A 22,917-nucleotide genomic window follows, 5' to 3' on the forward strand; every position below is an offset into this window, starting at 1 on the left:
AGTGACCTTTTTCTTATTCAAAGGGATATTCAAAGCCAGAATTTACTGCTTTCCATCTGAAGTAATGTGATCTTTTTGGTCACTGGAGGGCTCTGCTGCCTCATTTTCTTGCATTTGTGGACCAGGTCTAAGTCTGCTTTGCACTTCTAGAACTAGCTATTTTTTTCCCCACCTGCAGTAAAACAGCAGAAAATGGCTCAGTGACAGCATAATTATTGGCTTTGGTGCTGATGGTACAAATGTTTGTACTTGTATGTCTTTAAACATGAAAAGAAAAGGCAGATCATATGCTAGGTTGGAACTTACATCAGAAGTGCATCTGCACTTCTGTAGATCAGTGTATTTTTCTGTGACATGAAGAGGGGTAGTCGCCAAGTAAATAGGAGTTATGTGGGGCCTTAAGGACTAACTTTTAAATAAACTTTGTTAGACTTTAACAAGATGTCTTTTAGTTTTTCAAAGGAATCTGAAGGCAGATATGTGTGTGTGGAAGAATTTCAGATACCGTGTACATAATTTCCTTTCCTCTTTAAGAATAGTTCAAAATGTTGATCTATCTGACTTCGTTACCTTCTAATGTGCTGTCATCAAAGATAGATTTTTAATTAAATACTTTCTTTGCATTTCCTGTTGTTCTCTGCATAAAGTCTCTTACTACTTTTAAGAGCGCTAGCACATTGGGAAAATGTTCATACAGAGGTGATCTTCCCATGTTATTGATCTTAATTCCTAATACCATTTTGGGTTTGTAATGCAGTATTATAGCTGATTAATTTTTTTTATTTTCTATAGGTTTTGACAGCTCATGATCTAGTAGATTTTTCTCCTGTGTACAGATGCTTGCATATTTATTCAGTTCTGGTATGTATATAGTTCTTGATTTCTTTTTTCCTTTGCACACATCGGATAGCCAGTTTTCCTGTGAGAAAGGTGCCTGTGAATTTCCTAAAACCTACATGTGTTCTAAAACAATATTTGTTTGTATGTATGTGTGTGTGTATATATATGTGTGTGTGTGTATATATATATGTGTGTATATATATGTGTGTGTATATGTATATGTATATACACACACACGTATGTACGCATGTATACACACACACACACACGTATTTATATACCTAAAACCATATAATGCCCCTTGGTCACAGAGGGGTGGAACTGCAAGAAGGCTCCTTCTTTGAGATCTCCGTGCTCGGGCTGGTCTGTTTGGGAAAAGACGCTCCTACAAATAACTATGGCACAAACCATATTGCTTCTTTGCCAGCCAGGTCTAAGATTCTGTGGTCTCTATATTTATAAACACTTGTACATTCATTGCAAATTCAATGAAGGTAAACAGTGCTTGGCTAAATAATAATGTAGGAAACTTGCCCAAGTGCACTCCAGTGAAAGTGTTGTTGATAATTCACAAAAAAGAGAGAGAAATAAATAAACCATGGGTCACTTGAAGTTTTAACCATATTTTAGTTCCGTCTTCGTTCCGTTCCATGTATATTAGTGGGACATTTTTTATCTTTGCATTTTTCCCCTCTGCAATACACTTTTTTTGCTCAGGGTTTATTCATTAATGGCAAATTAAATATGTAAGTTAACCACAACAGGAGTAAAACTGAATGTAGGTAGTTTAGAATTTATTTTGTATTTTTATTTTTTTCTCTCTTACATCTGTACGTAAATGAGTCAGGATGGGTTTTCTTTTCTCTTATTTTTTTTGTTTTGAGGCTTTAAGCCACCAGATGGTTTTTTCTGAATGAATCATCTTCATGAAAAAAAGGTCCCATCTCTCTGAGCTCTTTATAATGTCAAAAAATGTTTTTGTGTAGATCATACATTCTGTGCCTGTTGAAGCAGCACAGTCTAGTTTCCCCCTCTCTAATCTAAAGAAGTACTTTTAAAATATTTGTTTCCTGTCTGCTCCTGAAGGAGTAATGAGATTTTGCTCTTATTTTTAAAGAAAGGTTAAATTAATTGCTACAACACTTGGCCGCCCGGTACGCTCTTCGCCCACAAGCCCTGGTGGCCTCCTCTTAGTTCCTGCCCACCAGCCCTCACCCCTAGCGCCCATTTTATTCAGTTATAAAATGGGCTTTCTTTCTAGTAAGGACATAATATATATCTGTATGAATAACAGCGCTGTATGTTAATGTTGTAACTAAACCTCTGGTCAGCCAGTGATTGTTTTATACTTCAGTAGTCCTCAATGAGAAGCCTCTGAAAACCCAGCATGCTGTACCTCCTCGTCTGTATAACTGTGCCATAAATTGATGTCGATAGGACCTAGGTCAAGGCTGGGTTTATGACATACTGTGGATCATTCTCAACCTCAAAGGCCTCTCATGCAATATTCTGGAGGTTCCACTGATTGCTGGTACACAGCATTGTAGATGGAGCTCTCGCAGTTCCATAGGGCCTGCAAGATGGAGCTTTTCTGCCAGGTCTTTGGCTGAGGCCAGGACACTTAAGATCTGGGCTCCCCTTTGAGCGTGTAAGACCTACGCTACTCCCTATAACCCCCCCCCCCCAGGCATTATGTGTCTTCTGTGAATGGGGATGGGAGGGTTTTTTACTCTGCCACCAGTACATTCTAATCATGTTTCCCCCCTCCGCCCGCCCCACCACATGATAGTTGGCCACTTTTGGCAAACTGATAGTTATTGCTTCAGTTGAGTAGACATGTTGATCTGAAGCAGCAAAACAAAGTTTGAGTCCAGGGGCACCTTTAGGGCTGCCAGTCCATTGGCACTGCCAGTGGAGGTGGGGGGGGGGTGCTTTCTGGGAATGGAGAGATGTTACATGATATGATGATGTCTCCCAGAAGTGATGTGGGATGGGTGGGATTCTCTGGTTTTTGAGCAAAGCGCTATCGTAGAAATTGCTTCTAACAATAGAATTTTGCCCAAAATCCAGAGCATCCTCCCCCAACAAGCCCTAACCTGTTGACATTAGTGTGTTGTGTCAAAAATGTATGTATTTATTTATATTTTTATACTGCCCTTCCCTACGGCTCTGGGCAGTGTTCTTATGGTTTGGAGGGAGTTTAAGGGACGAGGTGCATCTTGAAAATAGGGGACCCCCACTTGGATCAGGAGACCTGGCAATCGTAGGCACCTTTAAGATCAACAAAGTTTTATTCACAGTATAACCTTTTGTGAATTAAAATTTGCTTGTCTCAAAGGCGCCACTGGACTTTCTCTTTGTTCTGATATTTACTGTAACTTCAAGTCAGTTCTTTCTTGTGAAAATATAAGCCACTTCCATATGGGTATGAGTGCATCTTATTGAACAAATGCAAAGTTTGCTTTGATAGAAGTAAATAATAGGCATCTGTTGTTTATTAACCAAGTGAAGATGTCCTAAAAATATGTCTTACATACGTTATTTCCCTTAGGGTGATGCAGAGACATTTGAAAACTACTATAGAAAACAGAGAAGAAAACAAGCAAGATTAGTATTACAGCCACAGTCAAACATGGTACTTGATTGTTTTTATTTCTTTTAGCAAAATCTAAATATGCATGACCACAGGACTAGTCTATCTTGAAATTTTGGCCTCCTGATGGCATCTGGATTTTGGCCACTATTTGACACTAATTGTTGGCCTGGACGGGCCATTGGCCTGATCCACCATGGCTTCTCTTATGTTCTATGTTGTTAGAATATGTTACTTCACTGTTGAAATATGTGTTCTTTTCTTAAAGCATGAAACAGTAGAAGGTTACAGAAGATACTTCAGTCAAATTGTAGGGTGAGTCCCCAGATAACAATCTTCTATTCTCATAAATGTCATAGTTTTAAATTGGGAGGTTTTTCCTCATTGTAATATATAACTGTTCTGAGTTGGCAGTGTTAATTTGCAGGGATGTTACTTCATTTATGAAAAACCATTGCTATCTTGTTAATAGTGTTGTCAGTTCTGGGATGAAAAATACATGGAGATTGTGAGGGTGGAGCCTGAGGAGAGGTGGGTTTGGAGAGGGGAGGGGAGATACTTCATTGGGGTATAATGCCATAGAGCCCCCCTTCCAAAGTAGTCATTTTCTCCAGGTGATTTCTGTCACCTGGAGATCAATTGAAATCCCAGGATATCTCCAGCCACCACCTGGAAGTTGGCAACTCTCCCTAGTAAAGACACTTTCAGATACTGTAAAAGATAAGGAAGAAAGATGAGGAACAGTGGATGACATGCTTTCTGTTCATCCTTATCCATTGTTGTTCCTCTATATATTTATGAAACAGCCTAGGGGGTGGGACGTGTCCGGCTGTCCAAGTTGGAATAGGGCCAATCACGGTGCAGCCAGTTTTGCCCTGATTGGCCCTGCCCCTGCAGCTCCCGCCCTCCATCCCTGGACTCTAGCCTCTTTGCTCTCAGACGCCTCGGTGCCTAGAGCCAGCAGCACGTAAGGGGAGAGGGCCCTGGGCAAAGGATCATGGTGGAGGGCCTCCTAATGAGGGCCTCTTGGCCTGCTAGGCTGAGCCTGCTGACGAGGGCCTCCCGGCCTAATGATTGCTAAGGAGCTGACTAGCTGACTGCTAAGGAGATCTGTGTCGGCCCTGCTAACGAGCTGCCCAGCCCCCACCTACCACACTTGATCTGGCTGCGAGCTGCAGCCCAAAGCCACCTTAAGCTGCCTGGCTGGGGTCCAGGGGAAGGGACCCTTTCAAAGCTTGTTCTTAGGAACAGGCTTTGAAGCTAGTATCACTTAATAGCGAAGCTGCTTTGTCTGTGGACTTTGGGTTTACCTAAGAAATTAGTTCTGTCGTGTAAAAGATAGCCACAATTCTTCTTTTTTCCTTCTTTTTCTTTGGGTTACTTGAGAACTGTCTACATTCCTTGATTATAAATTATTTGGCAGAACAACCATATTGCAGTTTTGCAAATGCCAATATTTAAAATAGGTAAACCAGCTGGAAAACAAAGTCAGTCAAAGAGCAGCGGAAGATGCAAGGGCAGCAACTGTGATACCTGGAATACGAACAAGCCCATATCTCTCTCCTAAACTACTGGACTGTAGCTTTGGGTATAAGAGATCTTTTCCGTCTTGTAGTCATGGGTGGCAACATTCAAACTCCTAAATTAATGGTACTGCAGCTCAGGTACGCATTTCACAGCAAAGAGGCAGAGGATGATAGAACCAGTTTGCACATTCTGTTAAATCCCTTCTAATAGTAAAAATCATAAAAATCAGAGGAGACATTCTTTCTTCTTTATTGTTTGGCTGTTAGTTCAGTTCTGTTATAAGCAATATAACTTTGGGCGTTCTGCAGGGCCTGCAAAACGGAGCCCTTCGGCCAGGTCTATGGTTGAGGCCATCGTGACAAGGAAGAGCTGAGGGGCTCGTGCCCAGTGTTAAGAGCATGCACTTACTTGGAGATCTATATTCCCTTCTCCCACTCCTATATTAGTTTTTCAGAGGGGTTATAGTTTGCTATGGTTTTAATTGTTGGAGTCTGTTGTGTATATTGATATCTCCAGTGCAGTTTTAAATGAGGCTTTAATGGGGTTTTAATTTCGGAAAAAACTGTAACCTGCCATGAATCAGACATGAGAATGGCGGGCAACAAGTCTAACAACAATAAAACAACAGCAACAACAACAACAACTTGAACCAAGTATATTATTTTTTATTAAAATATTTATGCCCACTTTGCCCTTTTAAAATGCAATCAAAGTTCAAATAATTCCTCAGAGCTAGAAAGAAATCCCCTATGCTTTTAACCTGTGCCCCATTAAAAACCAAACAAACGACGAAGGCAAGATCCAAGTTTGTTTCTTGTTACAAATGATCCAAGTCATTTCACTGTTATATCTATTTTGTGTGGGTGCGTTTCAGTTTTTTTGTAGTGGAAGACCACATTTTACATGTAACACAAGGACTGATAACGAGAGCGTACACGGATGAGCTGTGGAACATGGCGCTTTCGAAGATTATTGCTGTCCTTAGAACTCATTCGGTAAGTGGCCTTGTGCCTATGTCCATTTTGTTCGTTTACTGACAGAACCTCTCTCTGTACTTTGGAAAAGGGTAAAAAGTCAAAATGGGGGGAAAAATACAGGTCTAGCTTTAAGGAGGAGAGTTTTTTTTTTTGTAATTAAAAATTACTCCCATGGGGGGAAGACCTTGCCAAACTTTTGTTTATCTCAGCAGTATCAGGCTGTGAGCCACAGCTATGGTCTATCTGCATAATCCTTTCCTGATTTACAACTCCCTGGATCTTCCAAACTGTGCTTTTAGTCTGGTAGTTTGGAATATGCAGAGTTAATCTGCTGTTATTATTGCAATCTGTCCTAATTAGTTTCAACTGACCTCTTCATTAGATCAGATTGAATTAGTTTAGCACTGAAAGCACACCAGGAAGTAGTTCCTAATTATCATTCCAAAAACCCTGTTTCCAAAATAAACTTCCCCAGCAAAACCTTGAGAGCTGCCCTTTGGTACTCCCAAGCGTTATATCTGCTTTCTAAGAGATCCATTTCCAGCTGCTTGAAACTGGGTCAGGGTTGTAACTTTACTGCTAACTAGATTTCATTCTGTCTCACTTGAAATTTAAAATTATTTTTGTTTAACCTGCCCAGTTGACAATTGCATAAAGAAACAGAATAGGATTGCTTGTAGCTGACCATTTTTAAGATCGCCAAACTAAAACTAAACTTGGCATATTATTTACTGAGGGTAAAAGTGTACATATATGCGTCTACATAAAAGACACCAACCAGGCTAGATATCAGGAAAAAAATTTCACAGTCAGAGTAGTTCAGCAGTGGAATAGGCTGCCTAAGGAGGTGGTGAGCTCCCCCTCACTGGCAGTCTTCAAGCAAAGGTTGGATACACACTTTTCTTGGATGCTTTAGGATGCTTTGGGCTGATCCTGTGTAGAGCAGGGAGTTGGACTAGATGGCCTGTATGGCCCCTTCCAACTCTATGATTCTATTAAACAACCCTGCACACAATTGAAACAATATATTTACATTTATTTCTGCTTATTGCAAGGGAGCCCAAAACTTGGGCTTGGATCAAGAATGAAAACTAGAAGCAGGGGTGGGACTCCAGAGCTCTGTCTTTGCTCATGGAAGGGGTTGAGTCATAATAAAGAAGAGCTCTATCTCCTTTTCTTTTGTGCAGACCATTAGTTGAGGCTCATGGCGTCTTGTCCTGGGATTTGTGCTCCCATCCCCCAAGCTGGAGTGTAAACTGTTGGAAGTGGTCATGGTGATGAGTCTTGGCCCCCTTTCCCCACTCTTAAGATGGACTTGTCAATCAGATTAGTTGCTGACCAGGAAATTGGACAGCAAATGGGGATGGGCACGGACCAAAAAAGTCAGTTGGATTCAATCTGGGATCCATGGTGGCACAAGGGAGCCAAACTCTGAGCCAAAGTGCTGCAGGGGATCTCCAACAGGCTCTTCTCTTCCTGCCCACCAAGTTTAGTGAGAATAGGCCCTAGGGCAGGGGTAGTCAACCTGTGGCCCTCCAGATGTACATGGACTACAATTCCCAAGAGCCCCTGCCATCATTTGCTGGCAGGGGCTCGTGGGAATTGAAGTCCATGAACATCTGGAGGACCACAGGATGACTACCCCTGCCCTAGGGGATCTGAGTTCCCCCAAGAGGAAGGTGCCTCAGGAAAGGAGTTTGGAAAGCCCTTTAAATGGGTTGTGCTAGGCAGCCTGAGACAGCTGGGTCTTTAAATGGGCTGTGCCAGCGGACCTAAGGCAGCTGGGTCAGTGCAGAGAAGTTTCTCCCTGCTAGCTCAGTTGTCACTCTTGGGGTCCCTTGTGCAAGCCATTTAAAGAGGCTGTCCCAGGCATCTTGAAATGAGAATGAAGCGACCCTAGAAAGGCACTTCCCTTACACCTTTCTCCTGGCTGTGGTGAGCCATTGCCAGGAGAAAATGGGGAGAGGTTCAAAGGGGTCTCTCCCGCCTCTTGAAAAGGGCAACACAAGGGAACCCCTAAAACAGCCCTGAAGCACCAAACCAAACAGCCTGAAGTTCAGGGAATGCATGCTTAGTCTAGCATCACTCTCTGACTCCAGTTTTGACTCATGAGCTGATTTGTGCCCATCTCTAATAACAAGTCATCAGAATTGAAAATACATTTGCTGTTTTGCTAATTTTTATAAACATATGTGGTGTATTTTTTTTAAATTCCAGTCCTATTGCACTGATCCTGACCTTGTTCTGGAGCTGAAGAATCTGATTGTTGTGTTTGCTGATACCTTGCAGGTTGGAAGTGTTTTTTTGCAATGAAAACTGTTATTTTAGTTTGAATTTAGTTAAGCTATATAAGGCCATATATAAGTGAATTCAAATGTATGTTTTGAGAACAATATTAGAAATACAGGATTTAAGATGGCGCCATTTGTCAGAATACATGCTTAGGTGTGCCCTGAAGGTCGTTACAGGTACACCTATAGTACAAGAGTGTGAAATTATTATTAAAACACATATACCATACTGATATTATTATCAGGGAGCCATTATTAGCAGCAGCTTTCTGCTTAACATAGTCTTTATGGTAATCCAGCTTTACCTCTGTGTTTTAAGTGAAATGGTGTTCTGTTGCACACTTCATTCTCAAATTGTGTTCCTCCTAAAACATCATTATTTAATTGTTCCCCCCTCCTCCCAAAAAGGACTATGGCAATAATTTATTATGATGTGTAGTTCAAAGAAAGCACAGCAAATGCCATTGCCTTTTAACTTGCCATCAAAACTACAGTGTTTCTTGGGTGAAAACCAAAGTTTGTGCCTATCAAATTCCTTGACTACTGGGCAGTTTGGGAAAGATCCACTGATCATGTCTTGTCCTCATGGCAGTGACTGTTCATCACATCCAAGGAATGGCTTGAGGAAAGAGAGAAAGGGAGAAATCAGCCAAGGAGTGAAGTGAGAAAGCCATACATGTAGAACTATGTGTTAGCAATAAGTCAGGAAGTATACCCTGGCTCATAAATAGGCAGTGGTAGAAGCTAGATGCCTTCTGAATTTCTACCTCAAAATGCATCATTTGGATGGGCTTGTGCAGGAAATCCTGCTGCTCGTTCCTATGTCTCACCACCAAAACTGAGCCATCATCCAATAAGATGCATCATTGTGGCTTGCGCATACTGTGAGAGTGTGTGAGGTAAGGAGTGAACACCTTGGGGCTTTACGCACCGGGATCTTTGTAGCAAATTGGTCACTGAATGAAAAATCGCCATTTAAAATAGTGGAATTCGTCGTTATGCATACCTGCCTTTGTAGTGGTATCCAGTTGCGTTTTGTAGCGTTTCCCACAGGCTTCCGGTCTCGGCAGAAATCGCTAGAAAGGAAGCGCTATTGCCGAGCTCATCCCGCCCCTGGCCGTCAAGCAGCCAATGGGCAGCCGTTAGCATGCTCCCAAACAGCCCCTTTCCCTTTAAGAAAGGTTTTTTTAAAAAAAAAAAACACACGCCCATTGTAACGAATCTGTGTAGATTCGTTGCAACGGAGAGACCCATCCAGCTGCCTGGGGTGTTTGAGCTGTCGTTTGATCGTTGCCACGCTGCCTCCGAGTGAAACCCCCCCCCCACGGGCCCGATTTTCGGCTGAATGACTGTGTAAAAAATAAAGTGACTGCTTAGTAGTGTGCTTAGTGACTGAAGTGTGCTTAGTGACTGAAGGGGAGGGACTGAAGCCGGGGAAGCCTCTGTTTGAGCTGTCATTTGATCGTGGCCACGCTGCCTCCGAGTGAAAAAAAAAATCCCCCCTCCCCCCCTCTCACGGGCCCGATTTTCGGCTGAATGAATGTGTAAAATGTGTGTGCTTAGTGACTGAAGGGGAGGGACTGAAGCCGGGGAAGCCTCTGTTTGAGCTGTCATTTGATCGTGGCCACGCTGCCTCCGAGTGGAAAAAAAAATCCCCCCCTCCCCCCCCTCTCACGGGCCCGATTTTCGGCTGAATGAATGTGTAAAATGTGTGTGCTTAGTGACTGAAGGGGAGGGACTGAAGCCAGGGAAGCCTCTAAACTGAAAGAGGCTCGCTGGTGCGTTATCCCCGCTCGCTCGGAGAAAAAAAAATGGCAAACAGTTCGCCGGAAGTTTGGAGGACAGGCTCAGGAGGAGGGACTTTGAAGAAACCGCAACAATGTTAACGCACAGGTCTTTTTCGCTAGTGTTGCAGATTGGTTGCAGGAGTGTATCGCTTTCCGGAGGGTGAATCCACTTTTGGGGATTTCCCTGAAAGCGCTACAAGGAAGCGCTTTTTGCAGATTGGTTTCAGGTGTGTGGCAGATTGTCGACGACGTTGTGCAAAACAGCAAATCAGTAGCGTTTTCAATTGGCAACCATTGTGCTATTTTGAAGGCGTGCAAAAAGCCCCCTTGTTTTTCACTATCCAAGTACCACTGCCAGATTTCAAACGAGGGCACAGAATGCAAGTATGTAGGGTGACATATATTCACGAGATAAAGGTAGCCATCCTCATGCATGAAGGGGAGGGATTCTTCTGTGACCTTTGGCTGCAGAAGGAATTTGCCTTGATAGAACTTTTATTAGCAAAATCTTTGGCTTCAGGCCTCTAGTCTTGGAATGTGGCTGTGCTGTATGCTCAAGTATGATGATCGCTCCGTAACTATTCTTTATCATATTTTTTCCATTTTTTCCGTATTTTAGCTTATTTTTATGTAAATATACTTTATCATATTTATTTTTCTTTTAGGGTTATGGTTTTCCTGTGAACAGACTATTTGATCTCTTGTTTGAAATAAAAGACCAGTATAATGAAACTCTGCTTAAAAAATGGGCTGTGTTGTTCAGGTTAGTATTATAAAATGGGAAAACTTTCAAAGCAATGCTACCTGATTTTGATTATTTGGTAACGGTACATTGGGATGCTTCAGTTTCCAGTTATTGAGGTGCTGCTGGTATTCAAAAATGCTAATGTTTTAGAGAAGCTGAAGAATGAATAAGCAGAATTGGAGTTGAAATTGTATGTCTTGTGCAGCTCTTTGCCCTGGCATAATACTTTGACCTGTGTGTATTCCATATTGAACTTTAATTTGGTGCCGATTCAGCATCAGCAAGCTTTCAGCTCAAGTCCTTATTGCTATGAAGATATGGTTGAAAGAATGTGTGAACTACTTGCTGTGAAGTCTTCCATTGGTCTTGGTGCAGGGTTGCATTGCCCTTGCATTAGCATCTTTCATATCCATGTGTCCAGCAAAAACAGTCCTAGACAGAGCTGCTGTTACCTAAACACGCTGATTTCAGTGGGTTTAGACTAGAGTAACTCTGCAGGTGGGTTTTTCATGCAATATCTGTTTGCACCCACTATCTACAGGGCCAATTTGTCCATGTAACGTGCTACAGGCCCCGTGCTTCCAGAGGCCCCACATGGTACCTCCCGCTCATGGGTCAGGGTCATAGCCTCTCTCCTCCATCCTTTTCCCTCTTTAAGGACCCCCCCCCCTTTCCTCTGCCCCCAGTGTGGCTGCTTCTGTCACAATTGTACTCTGCTAGGGCCCCGCAGATCGTTAATCTGGCTCTGGTGCTACAGCCCATGAATCCTTAAGCCACTCCTGACTACCTATTCCACACTTAGCCCAGACCATTCTTTCACAATTAGCCTTAGTATTGTCACTGTATTGCTGTAGTCCACAGCATTTTCAGTTAAGCGGATCTCTGCGCTGACAGTGTTAATGAGCTTTCCATGACACCTGAGCTCAGCATGCGTCTGATAATTCTTTTGAAAGCACGTAATGGGACAAGAGTTGCTTCCATTTAGTTGTACGCATATTGTTTCTCTATTGCCGTATTTATAGTGTGTTTGAGAATTTACGTTCTTAATCTTTTCATGTAATTACGCAGGGATATTTTTGAAGCAGATAATTATAGCCCAATACCTGTCTCAAATGAGGAGGAGTACAAAATAGTCATTAGCAAATTTCCCTTTCAAGATCCAGAACTTGATAAGGTGAGTATATATATTTATGCTGCCTTTAAAATGAGTTAAGGAGTGTTGGAGTCACGGGGGGGGGGGGTCATTAACTCATAGGGTCTCGGTAAGTTGGTAATGACTTGGCGGCACTTGACATACCCATGCAGATCCTAAATGATATATGCTTGAGCAGTTCTTGAATCTAATTTTTCTTATGTAAATAAACTGCACTAGTTAGATCTGAGAATCCAGTGATTCAACTGTTTTGGGTAAATTGTCATGCCTATTAACTTTTAAGAAGGTATTGAAAGCTCAAAAGTATATTTAAAAGAAATAAGCCATGACTCTGTATACTGGCTCCTCCTTTGTTCAATCTGGGCACTTCTTCCCCATTGGAAGGGTTTTTTGTTTGGGCTACTCTTTTATGATTAATGTTGAAGACTGTATTAGGTCTGTAGTTGAATTTTATTGTTATTGTCAGGCCTCTGTTAATGTTGTTGACTTACACGCTCGTGGTTTATTCAGTTTCAGGCTGTTTAGCAGCTGGAACCTTTGGAAGCAGGCGGGATAAAATTTGTGATTACTGTAAGAGAGTTTCTCTTGTACACTAAAAGAGATTTTAATCACATGCATTAGGATTCTGGATTAGAGCCCAGTACTTGTGTTTGTATTTTATTCTTAGTGAGTTGCATCTTTGACCAGAGCTTTTATGCATTTTCCACCATACTGTGCCTCTCTGAATCACTGAAAAACTTTCTAGATGGTGGGGGGACATGCCAGAATTCAGTGCTAGATGGCATCCACTGAAGAGGAGGGATTTGTGGGAACAGGAAATTCAATATCTGTGAGTGTCTTCCACTCACTTAAGAGGAGGCCTGGAGTCCATCCTGCTTGTCTCCATTGTTGGGTTGATACTCTTTGTGACCAGGGTGCTCAGCGATTAAGTATCTGAGTTTGGTTTATGGGATTATAGACGTGCTATCCTTCTGTATCCCAACTTCCTTTTGTGTGAGTTCCCTTTAACCCTCATTAACGTTTTCAGGCATTACATCGATAACAGTAGCCATGGAGCTTTTGGAATCTGATGTTTGGAATTAAGTGGATAAAAGTGGAATTTGATACCTGGAAAGTACCTGAAGGGATTAAGGGAAAACTATCCATACTGGGCCACCCCCCCAGTCTATTTACAACATTCAGAACATTTAACTGTGTACTTTGTGATTTGATTGCATTTTATATGAAGAAAAGATTGTAAATATGTTTTGCATGTTGCAGAATAGAATGAAACGGTCAACCACTGTTCACTGTTCACAGATGTGACATGCACCAGCCATAGTTTAACATTGGATAACAGTGTCTCCCCCCCCCCCCATCAGTTTGAAATTGAGTGTAACATGGCACTGAATATTTTGTTTCCACAGCAGTGCTTTCCAAAGAAACTTCCAATGTCTCAGTCAGTGCCTCAAATTTATATCCAGGTTAAGGAATTCATTTATGCAAGCCTTAAGTTTTCAGAATCACTTCACCGCAGGTAAGTGTTCTCAGAAGCACCTCAGTACATTAGTTCAGTCTTTGTTTTCAAAACAGGGATTTTAATGTATCGTGAGTGGGATATGTCTGCTACCTTACCATAATAGTACTGCTTTAACGCCTAGGCCAGGGGTAGTCAACCTGTGGTCCTCCAGATGTCCATGGACTACAATTCCCATGAGCAAATGCTAGCAGGGGCTCATGGGAGTTGTAGTCCATGGACATCTGGAAGACTACGGGTTGACTACCCTGGCTTAGAACTATCCCTGGCATAGTCCTAGCCCCTGGCCTAGGACTAACCCATATCACCCATATGGTAGCTCCCATATCACTTCAGGAATGTGTGGAGTTACCAATGAGCTTGCGGCATGGCTGGGAAAGTATGGAATTACCCAACAGTGTCATCTGGAGCTCCAGTGTGCAGTTGTATTTTTGACTCTGGGATCTTCATGGCCCCCTTCCTGGACTGCTTTTTTTTTAATGTTCAGAACTTTAAAAAAAGAATAGTCATCATCTTCATTATATGGGTACAAATAATGTTTTGTTCTTGAGTTTATCATTAATAATTATGTTCAAACCTCTGCTGTTTTAACCTTTTCAGTATCAGCTTTCTTTCAAAAAAACATTCACAATAGTGTTGGATTTAATTTCTTGTAGATGGGCAAAGTAAGTACAGAAAGAGCTTTACGCTGTTGCATTAAGGGTTTCCATTTTGCTGATCGTTAAAGGAAGGCTGCCTTTAGCTGGATAAAATGTGCAGTTCTGTTTTGCTTGCTGAAATCTGGAAGCTATTTCCACTTTGTCATCCAGCTGTGCACTGTTGACAATTGTAAATTAGCTGCTTTCACATTTACTGAACTAATAAGGTGTACTTACTTTTGGTCTCCATATCTAAACAGGAACTAATTAACCATACAAATTACTCTTTCCCAATTATACTGCTAACAAACATAGCTCATATTACACCCATGCATGTATTAAATTTTGTTAAATTGTTAACAAAGAACAATCTCCTATGTAACTATCAAAAAAGTATAGAAAATAAGTCAGAAAGAGTTTTCACTGTGCTGTGGAAATCATTCAATATTCATATTTTTAATGCTATTTGTAGTTGTGGTCAGTTTAAAGGATTATAATCATTTAACTAAAGTACTGTTAATAAATATTCCTCCTACCACTAACTTTTGGAAGGATCATCATTTGGGCTACCTGGATGGACTGTATATCTCTTCCCAGCTGTTTTCTCTTGGGAAATCTGTAACTGGAGGATTAAGCTTGGTACCACTTGGGTGGTAATGTCTGTGCTGCTCCTCTGTTGGACAATGGTTCTGTCATATAGAGCCCTTTAAGACCTGAGCAGCTACTGTGGATTGATTGGGGTATGGTAAGGTTGTCAATATCCTAAGATGGTAGCTTGAGATCTCCTAGAATTAGAGCTGATCACCAGCCTACAGAGGTCAGTTCTCCTGGACAAAATGGTTGCTTTGGAAGGTTTACTCCATGATTTTTTATCCTGCTGGGGCTCCTCCACCCCCCCCCCCCCCCACCGAGTCTCCTTTCCTTAGTCCCAGTCCTGAAATCTCCAGGAATTTCCCATCTCAGAGGTGACAATCCAGGGTAGGTTGAGAAGGAAGTTTATCATGAGAGAGGTCTTGGGAGACTAAGAAATACGTGTAATTTGTTTGTCTGTAGCAGGGGTAATCAAACTGCGGCCCACCAGATGTCAGTGAACTACAATTCCCATGAGCCCCTGCCAGCATTCGCGAACGCTGGCAGGGGCTCATGGGAATTGTAGTCCATGGACATCTGGAGGGCCGCAGTTTGACTACCCCTAGTCTGTAGTCTCCTCTATTGTGGAGGAATACTTACTGTCCCTTTTGAAGCTATACTTCTTGCAGCACTTTTCAAGGGTAAGATGTAAGGTTGTGCGTGGCGGCGTCCAAATCGGCCATTCCAGGCTGACGCAGCCAGCGCTGCACTGTGGAGGGAAGAGGAGGCTTGGGCGCTGGTGCATAACTCAGCGCACACGCAGATGTGGAACTGGAATGGCTGATTCGGACACCGTCGCGCACAACCCTAGTAAGATGTGTTGTGAAAAGTTGGTTCCAGCATCACCTGTGAGTTGGCCTCCAGCCTTCATTTTCATCATATAAAGAGCATTAGTGTGACTAATGAATGTCAATCTAATTGACATTAGAGATGTCTTGGTGTAGGCATGAGAGCCTTCTTGATGTAGTGGTTAAGAGAAGTGGTCTCTAATCTGGAGAACTGGGTTTGATTCCCCACTCCTCCTCCACATGCAACCTGCTGGGTGACCTTTGGGCAGTCATAGTTCTCTCAGAGCTCTTTCAGTCCCACCTACCTCACAGGGTGTCTGTTGTGGGGAGAGGAAGAACCAGCCATTGTAAGCCACTTTGACACTTCTTTGGGTAATAAAAAGCAGGGTACAAAAAACCAGCTCTACTTCTAAGTCCCATAAATTCCATAGGAGTAACAGGTGATGCTTTTAGTTTCCCCCACTCCCTATAATTACCATGTTTTTGGTGTTGATAGGGGAGTGTAACATTCCAGTTGGCTAGTCAAAGCTTTGACATAGCAGCAGCCATCTAATTGGTCCACAGGTCTAAGCTGCATTTTTTGGAGTCTTGATATAAGAATGGGAGTATTCCGTTGATAAGGTATGTCAATAGAAACAATAGTCTAATTTTGTTAGTCTGATACTTGATAGTGTTAAGATGCTGGATTTTGGAATTGTGTATTTCATTCCGTTTATTGCATTAATCCTATCTTTCAAATACTGGTGTCAGAAACCAGTTGTTTCTGCCATTATTTAGTGATGTTTATGTAGTTAGATATGTAGGATTTAGCCTTGTAGGAATTAGGGCAGCCTGTTGCTTTTGCCTAGTTTATAGCCCCTCATGTTCCCTCCCTGCATTCCACCCCTCCCTTCCCCCTTCCCCTGCCCCCGTTTCTTGGACTCGGAATCCCTTATCGGAGTGTTTTGACTATGTGATACTCTCCCGCCTTTTTGGATTCCCAAGGGAGGGGGAGGCCAGAGGCGAATATATGTGAAGATCTGTACCTTAAACCTCAGTTTGGGCAATATTTGTATGAGGGTACTTACCTACTCCATAAACGAAATCCTTGCTTTAAAGGAAGAGTTTGCTTTCCTGGGCAATTGAAGATCCTCACAACTGGTTGATATTGGAACTGTGGTTGTGCTAAAGCCTATACAGTATTATGAAAAGCTTTTCCTGTCAATGAGGTTTTTTATTTACCTATACATTTGTCTTGTTTAACAGAAGAGTAAACTATTTTATTTCATATGTTTTGTATATAAAAAGACCCTATGCAACAAAACAATTTGATTTTTCAAATAACTGTTTTTCAAGTTGGCTTAATTCGCTGTAGAATTTTCGCATTCTTTAAGGCCAAATTTCATTGCATCTGCAAAAGCTTGCTAATATTCTTTAACACGTCTACATTATCTACCACATATGGTAGAAGTCAGCCCCTGGAAGTTTTCAGAACCAGCACAGATCTGAAGAGTTCTTGTTGGTTTTGTACCCCTGCAGGAAGACACCATTGGTGTAGCATTTTCAGTAGATGAATCCTCCAGACTTAGGAAGAATTGTGTGACCTAGGTCTTTTCCAATTTTAGATGAAAATTTCTTATACATATTGTGAACAATATGAGATATTTTTTTAAAAATGGTTATGTTTACTGTTTTTTTCAAACTCTTGTACTGCCTTAAGAACACGACATTCAGCATTTTAAAATCATGAAACGTTTAGCTTGTAAATAATCAAGTGTTCTTATTATTTGCTCAAATGGGAAAATTTGAAGGAAATTACCCTGTTATTTACAATAAGGTTCTCATAAATATCAACATTATGTGATTCCTGTTGTTTTTAAGGGAATTGCTTTGATGATTGCACCTTTAAGCTAAAACAGGTTAGGTTGCATGTATTCCTATTTCACAAAGAAAATCTGCATTAGTCTCATGGATCCATTCTGTGAAATACACAGGGACAGCGAGCTAGCTTCTCTTCCTCTTTCCAGAGCAGACACACTGTGAGGTAGGTAGGGCTGAGAGAGATCTGAGAGAACTGTGATTGTTCCAGGGTCACCCAGCTGGCTGCATGTGAAAGAGTGGGGAATCAAACCCAGATTTCCAGATTAGAAGTCGCCACTCTTAACCACTATACCACCCCAGTTTAATTTTGCTTCTTTAATCATTCGAAGACTGGACCATTGTTTATTGGTGTTGTTGCCACTTTTCGTCACGCACATTAACTCAGACTTTGTTTTCTAGTTCAACAGAAATAGACGATATGCTTAGAAAATCTACCAACTTGCTGCTGACCAGAACCTTAAGCAGTTGTTTACAAAACCTCATCAAAAAGCCTCACATAGGATTGACAGAGGTAAGTTTATGGAGGGACGTGTCTTTTGCATGGTGTGCCATACTGTGCACTTTGTTGGTTATCTCAGTGTATTCCAGGGGTCTTCATTGTTGCTCAGAAGCTTTTCAATGACAATAAAGAGCAAGAAGCTATATTGATATGCATATTAAGGTATTCTCCAGCATCTTGCCATCATTGGGAGAGTTACATAGAATCATAGGATCATAGAGTTGGAAGGGACCTCCTTGGGTCATCTAGTCCAATCCCCTGCACTATGCAGGACATTCACAACCCTATCGCTCATCTACTGTAACCTGCCACCCCTTGAATCTTCACAGATTCAGCTCAATTTGGGGTGCATTCTAGAATATGCCCTGAATTCATACAAGGTGGGTAAAGCCCAACAGGCCCAACTCATTACCAACATCCCACAGACACTGAATATGAAATGTAGTATACAGAATCTCCTACAATACACAGGTGTTCTGTGACAGGGACATGGAGGTTCTTTGATAGATGGGTCAGTGTGGAATGAGGTCCCCGAAGACAGAACAGGTAAAAGGTAATGGCATCTTTTAATTCTTTATGATGTTGATAGGCCCTTCAACTTTGGAATTTTGCATAGGATAGCATGAGTAATAAAACATTACAAATATTCTGCCTTAGAAATTGTCATTTTTACCTTAGCTTGCTCTTGTCTGTTTCAGCTGGTACAAATTATCATAAACACAACCCATTTGGAGCAAGCCTGTAAATACCTTGAAGACTTTATAACCAATATTACAAATATTTCCCAGGAAACTGTTCACACAGCAAGGCTTTATGGTCTTTCGACCTTTAAGGTACGTGAAACACTGCCAGTTCAGAGTACTAAGGTTCCAGTCTTGGGAACTCTTTGCACTATGGCTCTGTGTTTGGGAGACAAATTTCAGATGCATCAGATTATTTATTATTATTATTATTATTATTATTATTATTATTATTATTAGATTTATTTCCCGCCTCTCCCGATAGGCTCGAGGCGGGTCACAACAACTAATCCCATTAAAATTCCCATTAAAACATCAGTCTACTAACATGGCGGCTAAAAATCCCATCCCTCCCCCAATTATTAAGAGGTGAAGAGGAAAGGATAGGGGAGTAGCGTACACTCCAACTCCTACGTTACAATGACCACGTTACAATGCTATGAAACGTTTAGGGCTCTGAGGGACAGTTTCAGGAAGCCTCCATACTCAGAAGGTTGTGCATGTGTGATTATCAGGTGCTGGGGAAAAACACAAAGAGGCAGTTATCTCAACCACACCTTATTTGTGATCTTTTGGGGAGTATCTGGAAAACTGCTATTGCCAATTTAACTTTGTTTGGACCACTTTGACCAATGACATAGAAGGCTGGCTAAGCTAACCTTAATTTGAGCATCCCAGATTCAAAATGGAAGTAGGGGAGGAGCATGAAAGGGAAGGAGACTTAAGGCTGAAATTCAGAAAGGAACGCCCATGTTTTGGAGATGTTCCTTCCTGAATTTGTCTCTCCTTACTGCCACCACCCCCAATCCTGTTGATAACCTTTAGATATCATGTTAACATACCCAATGCAAACCCATGATCTGGATAATAATAATAAACCCATGGCTAGCCTGGTCTCATCAAAACTCAGAAGCTAAGCAAGGTCTGCCCTAATTGGGACTTGGATGGAAGACCACCAAGGAAGCTCAAGGTTTGCTGTTACAGAGGCAAGCAAGTACAAAACCTCCTGTGCTCATCTTTTGCCTTGAAAGCCCTGTGGGGTCACCATAAGTCAGCTGCAATTTCATGGCACTTCAAAATATACACAGTTTAACATGGTCTGGTTCCCAGAGGGATTTCTAAAGCCTGGAGTCTTTAAAGCCTTTCAGGGGTTCGTGGTGGCAGCTGATGCAGCAACGGCATCACCCTTTTTTCTTTGTGGACAATGCCTGTGCACAGGTGCCATCCACAAGTAAAATATAGAACTAGCAGAGGCATCATTTTCCCTGTCAACTTGCTGTGAAACTGAGGACAAGGACAGCCAATTCAGCGGTAAACTTAAATTCACGATGAGCTCATTATTGTTATGATATAGATGTCATAGCTTTCAGAATATTGGCTTAATTCAAAGTGGCATAATCTCATTAAACTTAATCCATGGTAAAGTATATACCATTTTAGATACTCATGGGGTCATGTTTGGGTGGAAGCAAACTGGAAATGTGTTTTTGCCTGACATCGTCCACCTACACATTTCTTAGACTTGATCATACATGCTGTTCATTAATGAAGAAATGTACATTTCCAAAGGCATGGCATTGTGAAGTTTCCATACGAAAGAATGTCAGGAGGGGGAAGGGCGTCTTTAAGAACAGTAACTTTATGTTTCTGGACTGTAAATAGGCTGCGGTAAGAGTAGGGTCCAGTGGGATTGTTCTGGCATTGCATGTCTTATAAAGGCAGACATGCTGATCCCTTTGGTCCTGCCCTTTGCACTGGCTGTTTGCAGCTTTCAATCTCCTTTTTTCTGGGGTCAAGACTTGGGGAAAGATGCATTCTCTGATCCCTTGTCTGCAGAAAGGATTTGCACTGGCATAAAACTGTCTTGGGAGTTGGTGGAGTTATTATAGAACCGCTTCCGTCAGAGACATCACAAAAAAACCCACAAAAAACTCTTGCAAATGTTTCTCAAGAGGGTAGCAGAGCACAACTTTCTCCCCCACCTTGACCTTAAAAGGCAATTCAGATTATTTCTTTATTTACTGCGAAATAATTAAATTAGGGTGAAAAATTCCCCTGACATATATCAATTGGGTTTTTAAAACAATTTTTAAAAACAAAAACATGATTTTGCATGAAAGTAACTTTATAAGTAGGAATAAACTGGAGATTCATAAAGCTGTTTGCAGCCCAATCCTGCATGTGTTTACTCAGAGATTTACTCCCAAATTAATTGGCATTGTTTTATAGACCCCACCCCAAATTTCCTTTTGAAACTTCCTTCAGTTTTTAAGAAATGGCAGGTAGTATTGGTGTGTCTGTGTGTGTGTGAATAAAGGTCTGGAGCACGTGGCTGTGTTTCCTAGAGGGAAGGGAATTTTTGTTTTTTATTTTAATGAAGAATATTTGCCAAGTGACAATGTAGTGAATAGTGTAGTTTCATACAGTTTATGTCTAAATTATTTTATTCCTATGTGCTTTAAATGTTTTGTAACATAGGTTTTTTTTAAAAGCTTCAATTGGTTCAGGATATTTGGATCTTAAATTCCAAGTCATTACCTGATTGTGAATACACCCAAAAAGGACAGGATTTCACAGACTGACAAACTAAAGAGGATTATTCCTTCTGAGGCTAGTCCTGGCTTCAGTGCTTTTCATTTTGTAACTAAATATAAAACTAAACCTATCGTATTCCATGGCTAATCTCCGACATCAATATTTAAAAGGGTAAAGTTAGGATAAAAACATTCTGCTTGTATCTAATATGATGGTTATGTATTTTCAGCCTTGGGGATACTTAACATTACAATTGCAGTACTGTAGTTAATTTTAAAACTAGGAAAAACTGTAAAACCAGTACAGAAGCTTGAATAGCGTATATATGGCCATTTTTCTTGTGGAAGAGAGTCTCCTGCTTAATTGTTTTTATGTGATTTGGAAGTCCATATCAATAGGATATAAATTATGCTGAAGGGTGAATATAGTATTTGTTTCCAAATAAATTGATCACCGGTGTTTTTTAAACAGCTTTCTCTTGTATATAAATATATCTGATTCTCAACATTTATACCTGACAAAAACTCCAGGTATGCAAAAAAATCTGAAAAGGAACCCTTTATTTGGGTGTGTGTGTGTCTTAAAGCTCCTCAAAATAATAGAAGCAGCATCTGTACCTTTAAGAAATGGTCCTTTGCAGTGGTCATTGTGGAGTCTGTTAGGCAACAACAGTATTGCCAGCCTTCAAGCCCTGGTTGTTGCCAGTGAAAAGCAGGGGAGAAAGGGCAGGGCCCTTATCAGACCTGTTTTGTCTTTGAGGCATGACAGCAACCACTGGAAGGACCAGCATGCTTGCTATTATTCCACAACAACCATTGCATGGAAAAGCCACTGTTATATAGTGGCTAGAGTGTGAAGCACATGTTTGAATCCCCACTGCTGGGTGACCTGTCACATTCTCAACCTAATTTACTTCAGAGGCTTCTAGTATGTATTTTGTATGGATTAAAGGAATGCTTTTGGCTCCCGTTGTGGAGAAAGGTTGGTTCCCATTGTGGAGAAAGGTGAGATATAAATAAATAAAGTTGAAGATGGTGTCAGATAAAAGGTATATTGGCTGCTGTGTGGGAAGGAGAGAAGAAACGAGAAATGTGAAATGATATGGGGGCTGCCAGGATGAAGGGAAAAAGAATGGAGGGAAGGGATACAGGAGGAAATGAAATCCCTCCCCACTGCAAGTCTTTGCCGTGTGCATCAGTAATTTATGACTGACATGACTAAGAAATTCTGGAGCAAATAATCTGGAAACCAGAACCTGGAAAATTCACTTTTCACAGATTTCTTATGTTCAGCAGCTCAGTACTATCATAACAGCTGAGCATGTTTGTGCTGTCATTTTCTTATGCCCTTGAGCACTAAATCATTAAACTCTCCCCAAAGGAAAGGACAAATGTTGCAATTTCCTAGGATTGGCCATGCTATGCTTGGCTGCATGTCTGGATGTCCTGTATATCTTCTCACAGGTTGCTGAAGGAGGCCAGGGCTTGCCGAAATGCCACTTCTGTGTTAGATGTGGCAATCATTTTTTTCTTGTTTGCTTTCTCTTGAAACATTTACTAAAGTAGTCTTTAATAGTTTTTGTAAATGACAATATTTCGTTTTCAAGGGTGTTATTTATGCTTCACATTAAAGGTTGCTAGATATATCTTGTTTTAACATGTACATAAAAATTATGTCTAAGCATTGCAATTCAGTTTGTGAACATAACAAATACTTCTTTTTGTCATAATTATACAAGAGTGATCCACAGGGGCTCCAAGGAAGGGGAAATTCCATTACCTTTCCAATGTACCAACTT

At 41.3% G+C, this 22,917-nt stretch overlaps 1 protein-coding gene across 6 annotated transcripts in view; it reads left to right on the forward strand.

Moving 5' to 3' along the window:
• The window catches only part of EXOC6 (exocyst complex component 6), a 104,781-nt gene that overhangs the window by 32,296 nt on the left and 49,568 nt on the right, over nucleotides 1–22,917 (forward strand). For 4 of the 6 annotated variants that reach the window (XM_077350271.1, XM_077350266.1, XM_077350267.1 and 1 more), the window contains exons 8-17: nucleotides 793–861; nucleotides 3,392–3,475; nucleotides 3,702–3,748; nucleotides 5,835–5,955; nucleotides 8,155–8,226; nucleotides 10,681–10,778; nucleotides 11,829–11,934; nucleotides 13,320–13,429; nucleotides 17,745–17,856; nucleotides 18,543–18,677. In XM_077350271.1, the coding sequence (XP_077206386.1) occupies nucleotides 793–861; nucleotides 3,392–3,475; nucleotides 3,702–3,748; nucleotides 5,835–5,955; nucleotides 8,155–8,226; nucleotides 10,681–10,778; nucleotides 11,829–11,934; nucleotides 13,320–13,429; nucleotides 17,745–17,856; nucleotides 18,543–18,677 (954 nt within the window). The remainder of the gene's footprint in view (nucleotides 1–792; nucleotides 862–3,391; nucleotides 3,476–3,701; nucleotides 3,749–5,834; nucleotides 5,956–8,154; nucleotides 8,227–10,680; nucleotides 10,779–11,828; nucleotides 11,935–13,319; nucleotides 13,430–17,744; nucleotides 17,857–18,542; nucleotides 18,678–22,917) is intronic. The other 2 variants (XM_077350265.1, XM_077350269.1) reach the window with 1 other exon arrangement.

Source organism: Paroedura picta, chromosome 8 (genome assembly GCF_049243985.1).
Source record: "Paroedura picta isolate Pp20150507F chromosome 8, Ppicta_v3.0, whole genome shotgun sequence".
In the NCBI taxonomy this organism is placed as follows: domain Eukaryota; kingdom Metazoa; phylum Chordata; class Lepidosauria; order Squamata; family Gekkonidae; genus Paroedura; species Paroedura picta.